Source organism: Eptesicus fuscus, chromosome 5, assembly GCF_027574615.1.
Source record: "Eptesicus fuscus isolate TK198812 chromosome 5, DD_ASM_mEF_20220401, whole genome shotgun sequence".
Classification (NCBI taxonomy): Eukaryota; Metazoa; Chordata; class Mammalia; order Chiroptera; family Vespertilionidae; genus Eptesicus; species Eptesicus fuscus.
Genome location: NC_072477.1, coordinates 29,793,235 through 29,805,802, shown reverse-complemented (window position 1 = coordinate 29,805,802; position 12,568 = coordinate 29,793,235). Strand labels below are relative to the sequence as shown.

The following is a 12,568-nucleotide window of genomic DNA, read 5'->3' as shown; positions in this document are numbered from 1 at the left end:
TACCATGTTTCACTTATCAGATGGGCAAAGATCAAAAGGTCTGATAAAATACCAGTTTGGCAAGGATGGGGGTAGATGGGAAGTATTCATATGTTGCTGGAGAGGGCAGAAAAGGCAATTTGGCAAGACTGATCAGAATTACACATGCACATTCTTTTGAACCCAGTAATTCCACTTCTAGGAATTTATACTAGAGATAAACTTATACATTTGGGAAATAACCTACATACGTAACAAGATTATTCATTGCATTTTTTGAATTAGCAAAAGAATGAAAACAACCTAAATGTCCACCAAAGGGGCTGGTTAACTTAAAATTATATGTCCAGCCCTGGCCATTGTGGCTCAGTTGGTTGGAGCATCATCCTGTACACTAAAAGGTTTCAGGTTCGATTCCTGGTCAAGGCACATGCAGGAGGCAACTGGTCGATGTTTCTTTCTCACATCAATGTTTCTCTCTCTCTCCCCCTCTCCCTTCCTCTTATAAAAATAAACAAACAAATTGTATGTCCACACAATGGAATACTATATAGCTATAGAAAAGAATGAGGAGGCTATTTATCTATTAATATAAAACAGTCTTCAAGATATATTGGCTGGAGCCCAGCTAGTGTGGCTCAGTGGTTGAGCATTGACCAATGAACCAGGAATTAATAGTTCAGTTTCCAGTCAGGGCACATGCCCGGGTTGTGGGCTCGATTCCCAGTGTGCGACATGAAGGATGCAGCCATCATTGATGTTTCTCTCTCTCTCTCCCTCTCCCTTCTTCTCTAAAAGCAATAAAAATATATTTTAAAAAAAGTTAAAAAGGGATCTTTCTTGAGGAAGCCTGCATTTTTATCAGCACATAGCCTTAAGCTGTGGGTAAGCTAGGTGGTCAGAAAGGCAAGTGGGAGAAGAGGCACCGTGGGAGGCCTGGACCACCAGCCTGGGCTAAAAACAGTTACTGAATGTTGAGCCCTTTGCAGGTTTACAACTTGGGATTTCACTCCTTTCTCACACCAGGAAGCCAAGAGCTTAGGGAACCTGAGTGAGTAACACTTTAACACCCATGAGTTTGTGACAAACTTCGATGACACAGACGCCAACCCATTATAAAGCCTAGCCCAGGCCCTCCGGGACACATCATAAATGATGGTGGCACAAATTCTACTCCTCTTGTTTACTTTGGAGAGGATTTTTTCTTTCAATCTACCAACTTTTATCACAGTGGTATTATGAACAGCTAGCACACAGTCCCCCTCCCTGTCTATAAGGATTTAAAACATAGCCAGGGTTGACTCTAACAGAGAACTTAGGATTCATACTACACACCTGAAAATGCAAGAATAAAGCACACAAGAATGAATTTAAAAGTGATCAGAGTTTAACACTAAAATGCTGGCTAACTAGGATGGGGTGCATTAATACCAAGGAAGACGATACAGCCATGAAATTGATAGTTTGCATGTTTACGGACATGAAAAGATATTCATAGTATACTGTTCAGTGAAAAATATTCTAAGATTGCAATATAGATAACATTTCAATATTACACACATATATATATACACAGCCATATACCGTATCTATAGACATTAAAATATCTACATGAGACATGAACAATGTCTAGTTTTTTGTTTTTTGATTTGCTTTTCTAATCTTTCCTACACCAAATTATATTCTTGTAAAATACAAATACTTAAAGATATAAAAGTAGCCCCAGCTGGTGTGGCTTGGTGGTTGAGTGTTGACTTAGGAACCAGGAGGTCAGGGTTCAATCCCTGGTCAGGGCACATACCCAGGTTGTAGGCTTAATCCCCAGTAGGGGGCGTGCAGGAGGCAGTCAATAAATGATTCTTTCTCATCATTGATGTCACCATCTCTCTCTCTCCCTCTCCCTTTCTCTCTGAAATAAATAAAAATATATTAAAAAAATAAAGATATAAAAGTAATCACCTATCATTTTTTAATAAAATTGAGGCTTTATATATTGTAGGAAAAGAAAACAAGTTATCTTAGACCAATTTAAATAAAAAATTGTTTTTGAAGAAGACTAGTTTTGAAGATGACAATGGTTTTAGAATGGCAGGGAAGAGGGGGTCTTGCTTAAAGCCCTCAGAAGGAAACTGGCAAATGTGTATGTGTATACTAGTATACGTGCACGTGGGTACTTGTGTGCATGTTTGGGGGGTGAGGGAGAGAAGCAGTAAACTTACCCAGAGAAAAGAAGTTGAAGGACAGTCTAAAGAATTTGAACTTTATACTCCAGATAAAGAAGAGCCTGAAGGTTCTTAAGTAAAGCAACACCTCACTAAAACGTTACTGGAGGTCACCCAGTCGGTGTGGCTCAGTGGTTGAGTGCTGACCCATGAACTAAGAGGTCCCTAGTTTGATTCCTGGTCAGGACACATGCCCAGGTTGCGGCTCAATCCCCAGTTGAGGGTGTGTAGGAGGCAGCCAATCGATGTTTCTCTTTCATCGATGTTTCTCTCTCATCGATGTTTCCATTTCTCTATTCCTTTCCTTTCCTCTCTTTATAAAATCAGTAAAAACATATTTTTTAAAAAGTTGTTGGAGGACGATTCTAACTGCCCTGTGTAAATGGGATTGGACAGGGGAGAGGCCGGAGCCAGGGAAACCAGCTCTCAGATGGCTGCAGAAGTCTCTTGTGAGGTGACATGGCCCACTGACAAATGAACTGTGGAAATGAAATGACAGGAGCTGATTTGAACAATAACACAGAACACGGGTCCGCTGGCCCTGCAGGTGATAGTATTCAGAGACTGTAAGACAGAATTAAAAATGAGTTCAGAGTTTTGATCCAAGAGGCTCAAGACGCTGGCGGTGGAAGGAAAAATGGGAAGCAGTGTCTCAGGTAAGGCACCGAGGAGGAGAGAAGGCAAGTCTGGAGGTCATTCAAGAGGCCCGGGTGCTGTAGCACAAGCAGCACTGCTATGACTTTAAAACCCTGCGATTTTTGTCCTGTCCTGCCTGCCACTTCCTGCTGTGTGACCTCCCTCATCTATGAAGGGGCACGGTAACAGTTACCCCAACCTCCTTCAGAGTGCCTGAGGGTCAGCCAGATCTTCTGGATAACAAGCACGGAGAACACGGAGCAGCTGAGCAAACACCGAGCACTGTTGTTGGGCGTGCAGGTGACGGCTGCATGGAAACACGGCACTCGCTGGGACTGCGGGGCACAGAGGTCGAGATGCCCAGGACTCAGCCTCAGCCCAGCCTTTAGTGAATAGAGAGAACTTCTGGAGAATCCACTGATTTGCTAGAAAGGATCGATTCACTTTCCCAAGCCAGGAAGCAGAGCTCCACAGTTCAGGGTGAAGAGGCATGCGGTCAGCAGGTCAGCGCTGCTCCGCAGGTGCCTTCTCCGCAGGCCGCCAGAGTTGGAAAGGCTTGAGCATCATCTGGTTCCAGCCTCTCACTTTCCAGTGAGGAAACAGAGGCCCTGACTTGGCCAAGGTCACTGAATGAGAGGAAGCCCATGACAACAGCAGGAGGACAGATGAAGCACTTTGCTGGGACGGATCATTTTTTCTTCCACACGGCCACCAAGCTGGCTCACACTGCCACTTCTTCCTGGACTACTATGCCTCCTCCCCTAATGTAACCATGTCGATTCCCTGTGAAAGCAGGTTGATGGGCTGGGAGGAGCTCCATCCCTCCAAGCTCCCCTGAAGGCCAGGGCTCCAGTCCTGAGAGCCCAGAGCTCTCCCTGCTAATGGCGTCCACCCTGTGATTCTGCAACCCTGCCATTCCTTTGCAAATAATCCCCACTTTAAATTCCTCAGCCACTCCTTTTTGAATATATATATGTGTATATATATATCCTATCTAATAAAGACAGAATATGCAAATTGACCATAACTCTGCGACAAAAGATGGCGGCGCCCACAGCCAATAAGGAGGGAATATGCAAATTGACGAGACAAGGTGAGAGGTGGAAAGCGGCTCTGGGCTGGAGCAAAGGAAGCTGGCAGCCAGGGGAAGGAAGGCCTATTCTTGCACGAATCTTCATGCATCGGGCCTCTATTATATACCCATATTTTTTAAAAAATTGATTTCAGAGAGGGAGAGAGAGAGAGAAACATCAATGATGAGAGAGAATCACTGATTCTCCTGCACACCCTACAAGGGGGATCGAGTCCACAACCTAGGCATGTGCCCCGACTGTGCGGGAAGCCACCCACTGCCCATACTATAATGAGAGTGTACCAAGGAATGCGGAAGGCCGATGGACCTTGGGTGTTAGCAGGGCTAACACCAAGCACCATTGTCCTGTTGAGATAGCGGTGGCTCGAAGCAATTTCCTGACCTAATAGCCTCAAAGTAAATGTTTACTGAACCTTACTTATCTTTACTGATCTTTATTGACCTTAGAGACGGTCTGTCTGCTACCTGTTTGCTGTGCTTTACGGAGGGCAAGAGGTGTAGCTAAAATTGAATAAAAAGCAGATAAGGCCAGGTTTCAGTGTGCCTCTCCAAGAGAGAGGTCTCCACCTGGCACTCCATGCCTTCTAAATTCATATTTCTTGTATAGTATTTTCATTTTTGCATCAGCCCCTCCTTCAGACCCTGAACCCCCGCCGCAAAGGTTGTGGCACAACTGGGAATTTAACCATGGTTAACGCTCAACCACTGAGCCACGCCAGTCGGGCCAGCCACTCCTCTTGAGTTTCCTGCTACTTCCTGCCCGGACCCTGAAGACAGCCATAGCCTATGAGGGCCCCTGCAATGTGGCTCCTGCCTGCCCCTCCTATCTCCACCCACTATTGTCCTCATGCTCAAACAAGCCCCTACTCATCCTTGGATGACTTATAAGCTATAGGTTACGCTATAAACTCACAGTTCTCAGTAAACGTTCATTGCATTATCATGACTTGTCATTATGCACATGTCTGTAGGTCTATAAACACATGTGATTCTTTTATCTACTTCCTTCTCATTAGACTGTACAATGAGATTCCTTCGTTGATCTAGTTTCTAGAGTCTGAAGGCCAAAGGGTTTGGAGGCAAAATGCTCCCAGAGATTTGGCTGCTACCAAGCCTCCCTGTCATTCTCTCTCAGTGACACGATTAAAAGGGAAAATGAACAATTGCTACGGATGCTCTGAAAACACCACCTCTTTGGCCAAGCAGCATGCACGGGGCCCATTGCAGCGGGTAAGAGGAGTGGGTGCTGGCTGCTCCCGGGAGCCGTGAGCACAGCCAAGGCCTGGGGCAAGAGCCTGCCCTTGGGAACGGAGCTGACAGCCCACAGGAATGTCCCAAAGATGGAGGAGACTATTAGCATGGCTCACTCACTGCACCGCACGGGGAGGAAAGAGAGTCTTATTATTAACCTCGGTGTATTAATATTTGATCAAGCGTCTCCACGATGATAATCATCCAGAGAAAGGGAGCCTTTGTTCTGACAGCTCTTATCAAGAGGGGAGAGGGGACCACGGGAGAGGTGTCATGTGCTGGGCGGGACCACACAGTGCAGGTGGCGCGCTGGCCTCCCTTGCAGGTTGGTCTGCGAGGGAACTGGAGGTTTATCTGCACAGTGGCCTATCTAGGGGAGGGAGGGAAACTCACAATGGCTGACCTCCAAGAGGAAGCTGCTGAGCCAATTTTTTTCCTTCAGACAGTACACTGAAATGATGGTTAATAATTTTAGATATTTCCGTGAATAGTATATTTTCTCAAAGTATAGTCTCTAAATGAAACTCCATTTCATGTTTTGAAATCTAACAAGAAAACACTTTAAAGACCTCTCGCTAATGACACCATCTCTGTTCTCACAGGTAGCTTAAGAGAGACATTAGGACCATAAACACCCAATGCCTTGGTCGCCAGCAGCTGCATCTGAATGTATCAACTTAACAGAAGCTGCTGATCCCCACCACGGTGTGGTCAAACCCTGCTCTCTAATATAAATCATTCACCCTCTGGACATAAAGCCTTTCTCAGGCAACTGGGTACCTGGACTCAGTGTCATCCTGGTACAGGTGGGGAAAGGAGTTGAGGGAGAGGCTAAGCATCATCTTTTGCCACCAAAGTCAGGAAGGAACCCAACGACCCTCTCCAGAAAGTTCCTGGGGAGCCACGGTGGGTGGGCAGGCAGCAGCAGGGTCTGAGAACCACAGTCCTAAGGCTCTGAGGGAACACCTGTCAATCACAGAACTTGACCTTGGGGCCTGGGCACAATGGGTCTGGAAGGTGTTCAAGGTTCAAAGTGGCAGCAACTCCGTGATTCAGAGCACAGGATGCAGCTTGCAGTGCACCTGCTGTCCTTCTGCATTCTCTGAATTGTCCTCAACCAACCTCGCCGCTCGGCCTCATCTCATTTCTAGTGAAAAGGCTACAAAGAGAGAATGCAGCAAGGAAGCACATCTCTAGTTTGAAGCATCATTTGGGTTCCAATTTTCAGTGGGCTACACAATTGGGTGCTCTATGTTGGGAAGGGGAGCTCTGTGGTTTGCCCCTCAGTAATTGTTCAACAGGCCAAAGAAGAGGACGAAGAGGTGTTTGGCCCTCCTTCTTACAGGCCTTCTCAGGCGGCCCTGGGCCGCAACCTTCCAGAGGCCTCTGTGCACCATGGAGCTGAGATGCCAAGCTGTGTGCAGGTGTGAGGCAGGGGGAGCAGGAGGGAGGAGGAGAGGGAGGGGAGGGAGGGGAGGGAGGCTGGTGCACAGGGTTTCTCTTTGCGGGGCGCCTTTCTGTGGCATTGCTCCTCTCCTAGCTGGGCCACATCTGCCCTGAGCCACTGGGGTACACAACCAGGTGTGAGGAGGTGTGCAGGCAGGCGGAGGCCTCCCCTGGGATGAGGAGAGAGTGCACAGAGGGCGGGCATTCTGGCTGGGTAATTCCCTTGCAGCCTGCAGTGCCCCATCCCTCCTCCAGGTGCCACAAATGTTTACCGAATGGCTGCCAGTTTGAAAAGGGGAAGGACAGGCAGGGGGTGTGACAATGAGACGACTCTAGGAGGCACTGAGAGCTTTTCTACTGTAACACTAAGGCTGGAACCTTTGGGAGGGATAGGAATTTGGCCTGTTCAGCTGCTCCCTTCCTCTAACCTTTCAAAGCAGATCCAAAGAGTGGCCTGCCTGGGAAGGTGCCAGAACCATCAAAGCAGAGGACAGCTCCCTGTTCAGGAAGAATCCTCATGGCCACTCACCACGGAACCTCAAAAAGTGCTGCCAGCTTTAGAAGCTGACATTGAGAACTAATGTCTGCCCAGGGAAGCTACTGGGTAAATATTCCTGCTGGGCTCCCAGCCCTCCCCTTGGCATTGCCAAGGTCAAATCCATCTTCTCCCGGGAGCCTTCTGCAGCCTGTTCCTCCCACTTTCCCTGACCCCATCCTACTTTCACTTTAACCAGGCTGATCCTCAGTTTCAAATCCAGAGTAATTCATTCTGGAGAGGTCAATGTGGTGGTTTCCACACAGAGGAACCAGATGGCTCGTTAATTCTGGCCCAGGGAGGGAGCGCTGGGGATGATCAGAGAGGCAGAATAGGGGCTGCTTCCTTTGGGGCCGAGAGAAAGTTGACTGAGAGGCAGCAAACATGGAATCCAGTTAACCAAATGCAAGTCTTCTAGCTACAGGTCACTAAGTAGAGACGGCCTCACAGGAGCTGCTACACCAGGAAGGGCATTTAACAAGCTCATCCTTGGGTTCCTCAGGCCGATGGAAGAGACACACAGCTGGGATCCCGGCTGGTTGGCCTTAAGGAGAAAGCTCCCGTGGCACGGGGCTTCATCCTCATGGGCACTGGGTCTCTGGGGACGAAGCCGAGAGCTCCAAACACAAGCTTCAGCCTAATTTCCCCAGTCCCTGGTTCTTTTCTCCAACCCAGGCCCTCTAAGAAAAAAGAGGGTTAAGAGGGAAGAAACTGACCCTAGAGCAGGCCAAGGTCAACTGGGCCAAAGAATGAATTAATGATCTTGAATGTCTGAAGTTGGTAGAAGAGAAAGGACAGAAAGATACTAAGATTTCCTATAAATACAAACATTCATTTGCCTAGTATTTTATTATTAATAAGAAGCTTTCATAAACTTCCCCTTATTTGATATTCACAGCCTTGGGAAAGCACTGCTGTCCTGATTTTATGAAACAGGAAATGGATCCAGCTGTCCTCCGCAGCAGTAGCATTAGAGGTGGAACCAGGACTTGGATCTGGGACTGGTGACATTTTCCTCTTTACCCAGGACCTTCCATTTCAGAAAGAAAAGGCCAGGCCAACCTTGCCACATACACCCACAAAGCAGATCACCACCATCTTATAAGAAACACAGAACCAAGCGCCTTCCTGGCCGGATTACTCTTAGGAGTGGAGGTGGCCGTGCAGCACGCTGAAATGATGGGAACCGCAGGTAGCTTCTGCAGCCTAAGCCTCTTTGGAAAGACTGACCCGGCCTATTCTGCCCAGGCAGCTCCAAAGACAGTCCTGAAGAGAAAAATGCCAAGAAGTCAAAACTGGGGAGACTGGCATTTCCTTTCTCTGCTCTGCCTACCCACCTGAATGGGTCCACTGGCCATTCTCCTTTGGACCTTCTCAAAGCTTTGGCTTCTCCCAAATTCACTCAGAGTGGACTCGTAGGTTTTTGTTCGTTTAAAAAGATCCTGAATGGACCCCAAACTTCCATGTTTACTTGTTAGCCAGTTGTTCTCTTTTCTTTTTTAAAAAAATAAATATATTTTTATTGATTTCAGAGAGGAAGGGAGAGGGAGAGAGATATAGAAACGTCAATGATGAGAAAGAATCATTGATTGGCTGACTCCTGCACACACCCTACTGGGGATCGAGCCCACAACCCTGGGCATGTGCCCTGACCAGGAATTGAACCATAACCTGGTTCATAGGTCGACTGAGCCATGCCAGCCGGGCTAGTCAGATGTTCTGAATTGTTAAGGTCCATGTAACTCTGCACACTGTGGTTCCTCTCTTCTAGGTAGGACATTCGGATTCTATGGGAGATAGGTGAGGAACAGGCAAGGCTGGCGGAGACTCTTTCCTGACTAACCCATTTCCACTAGTTTCCTGGGCTGCTCATCAGACCTGGTTATACTTATAGGCCAAGTGGACAAACTCATACCCTATCCGCCTGTCAGAGTCACATGCACCCTTCAGTCCCAGCCCAAGCCACCTCCTCCACAAACAAGTCCTTGATTCTTTCTGCAGCTATTCCTTTGCTCTTTCATTGCTATTTAATTATGTGTCTTTCCTACAGTTCTTCTCTAATTCTACTCGTGCTAATTAATTATAATCATCGTTCATTTTCCCTAATAGATCAGAAACTCCTTAGAGACAGATACTATGTAGAATTCATCTCTGCGCTTCCCCCTCCACTCTCATGTCTGGCCAGGGGTTTAGCTTTGTACATAGTAGGAGTTCAATAGATAGCTGTTAAAAAGAAATTTGCCTTAGTTTCTTAAGAAACAGGGTGTATGTGAAATGGGTAAAATGATCCCTGCACAAAAGACAGCCCCACTCCTCAAAGGCCCTATGTCAAACCTTATGGAATATGGTTCCCCTCTCCCTCCAGCCACATCACCAGGGTCCCTGCAGCCAGAGCAGCCAGCACAAGATATAAAGAAGGCACAACCGGACCGGCAAAGGCAAGGGTTCTGAGTTTGGTTATATAAAGAGGTTAAAATTACATAAGCAAAAGCAAGGGGCTGGTGCTCTTATATGTCCTCAAGGAAGGATTTTGTGAGGGAGGGGGTGGTGACGAGGCAATGAAGGAAAAAGAACAGGAGTTTCCTGCCAAGAACAAGGACACAAAGGGGGATAACCGAGACCTGAATGGATTCCCCACCAGGACAAGAGAACGGGACACCACCCCATTCCTTTTATGGGGACACCCAGACTCTGAGGTGAAAGGTCATTATGGTCTCAGAGGGGCCTAAGGCTCTGCTTATGCCTCAAGGTCAGCTTATGCCCCAAGGGATGTGGGAGCAGAGGGAGGGAAGTTGGAAGAGTCAGATAAAGCCATGAGCAGCAGGGGCGGTGGGAGATTCACTCCAGAAAGTGCCTGTGGGAAAGCCTTACCCGTCTTACGAGGCAGAAGATGGGAACAAGCAAGGAGTGGGGGAAACAAGTCAGATTTGGGCCCGTCACTGGTAGAGCAGGTGAAACAATCCACCCCTACACCACCCCGTATAACTCAAACTCTCTTCACTGGCCAAGGACTGGGGGTCAGAATATAGCTCCCTGGGCCAGGCGCCAGGGAGGCAGTGTGCCAGGGGTTGTTGGGAGATGGTGGGGGCTGGGGAGGGGGATTTCAAGAATCATATCTCAGCCAGCAAGGGGAGGAAATCTATTCTGAACCTGCTAAGTAAAAATCTAATTTAATTCCAGTTTCAGGATAAGAGGTTTAGTCCAGAAAATCCTCCTTCCCGAGGCAGTGTGGGAGGATGTTATCTGTTCTCAATTTTCTATCAAATCGCTCTTTCCCTTCGGGACCACAGAGAGGATGAGGCAGTTCCTCCATCCAGGCCCAGGCAGGAGGCTGAGGTGCCTACGGAGGCCCCACACAGCTCTGCCCGGCTGTCCATCCCCTCGGACTCTTCTTCGCCCAGACCTCCTCTCACTTCTGACTGTGGCCACAGGTCATGCAGGGCACAGGCAGAGGGCAGGGCTCCACTGGCACCCTCTCCGCCTGGGAGGAAGTGCAGGACACGTGGAGCAGAGGCTGCCTGAGCCTGCGCTCTCTCCCCAGGGGGCCCAGCCTCTCTGAGCTACGCAGCCACGTCTCCATCACCAGGGCCCACGCCAATGCACACAGAGGATTCACCGCGGGCAAGGAGGCGAGTGAACCACCCCTAACCCCCCCCAGCCCCAAACGGTACCTGCCAAGGCCTTGATCCGGGACCTCTCAAAGAGCCTGGCCGAGCTGTTGTCATTATCCAGCTCATCGTCCGGGGCATCCCAGCGGGCATTGATCCGGCTGTACGGTGGCTGGTTGGCCACGTTTTCAAACTCCGTGGCTGATGTCATGTCAGCAGGCTCTCAGCAGCTATGCCTGCCTCAGTCTTCATGGAAGAGTCCCTGGGGAGGGGGGGGGGGACAGCAACACAGTCAGGGGTTAGCTCCCACCCCCTTGGACTTTTTCTCAGGGGAAACTTATTTGGAGCATCCAACAGAAGTAGATCCTTGTGGGAGCAGCACACAGTGCCATCTGCCTGGCCATGCTTCCTACCCGGGTCTCTGGCTCCTTGGGTATAAAATATTGCAGCAGCAGCAGCAACAGTAACAGCGGCAGTGGCGGCGGGGACAGAGAGCTGATGCAGCAAGGGTCAGGATGGCCAGCAGGTGGAGACATGAGTCGCAGCAAGCCCGCTTCCTCCAAACCCACCGCCACTGCTGTGGAGCCGGGAGCCCGCCCGCCCGAGAGGGCAGCTCTCCTGGGAGCCTGAGGCTAGCAGGGCAGGCTGGGACTGGGGCCAGGACCCAACCTGGGGTCGGGGGAGAGGTAAGGGGGGGAGAAGCTGGAAGTTGCCTGAAGCTGACTCAAACACGAACCAGTGGGAAGAGGGATGAATGTGAGCTTCAGGATGCCATTGGTGTCAGCAGCCCTGGCAGCTGTGCTGGGGGAGGTTTACTCCTCCCAGAGGCTGCCCAAGAGTTCTTTCCCAGCTGCAAATATTCAGAAAGCTGAGCTCTGGTTTTGCCTTCTCTGAAGTGCAACCAGGTGCTCAGACAAGGTCTCCTGTTGAATCGCAGGACAGAACAAGGAGCCCAGACGAGCCTGCTGTTCCATCAAAGCCGTCAGCATGATGGTGGGGTGGTGGTGGTGAGGGGATCCCATGGACAATGGAGCTGTGCGTGTTCATCTATGCAATCAGCATGGTCATCGGGAGCCCTGGGTCTTCATCCATCCATCCATCCATCCATCCATCCATCCATCCAAATATGTACCAAATATGAGGTGGCAGGCACTATACTAGACAATTATGAGCAAGACAGAAAGGGCCCTGTCCTCATAGACCTTATATTCAGGCAGCAAGACAATCAAATGAGCAATTACAATGAATGTGGTGGGTGCCTCCATTGGGAAAGAATGGGAAAGGTGGGGGACTCATGGGAGCACTGGGTGTCAGGGGAAGGGAAGTTTAAGCTGATTCCTAAAGGGAGCTTGGAGGCACCCCGTGAAGGGGTATATGGAGAGGGACGAGTCCCAACAAAGGGAAGAAAGAGCAGGAGCATAGTTCTGAAAGTGAGAAAGAACATGGCAATATTAGAAGCCGTGCCACGTAACTAGAGGGTGAGGACCGGGTCAGGGAGAAAAGTGGGACAGGAAGCTAGAGGCACCAGCCTAGGTCCTGAATGTCTGGGGCCTTTGGAAAATGACTAGCTTCCTTTAGCCTTAATTTCCTCCCCTGTACCTGCCATTCGGTCATCTCCCCAGGGACCTTAAAGGACTCCAAGGTCAAGTTTGTAAGAGAGGACAGGGAGCCCAGAGCCTTCGAGTCCAAGAGAGCAAAGGGAGGTGTGTGGGGAGGCGGCAAGGCACATGACACTTGTCTACAACTAGTGAGCTGCCAGGTAAACCGCTCCCTCCACGAATATATGCACCACACACAC

General features: G+C 49.2%; 1 protein-coding gene across 1 annotated transcript in view; it reads right to left on the bottom strand.

Annotated features, from left to right (window-relative positions):
• SPTB (spectrin beta, erythrocytic) overlaps positions 1-10,987 on the bottom strand; it is a 68,758-nt gene extending 57,771 nt beyond the window's left edge. Inside the window, exon 1 of the mRNA XM_008138950.3 lies at positions 10,834-10,987. Within this exon, the coding sequence (XP_008137172.2) occupies positions 10,834-10,981 (148 nt within the window). The 5' untranslated portion in view covers positions 10,982-10,987. The remainder of the gene's footprint in view (positions 1-10,833) is intronic.
• Positions 10,988-12,568: the final 1,581 nt, after the last annotated feature.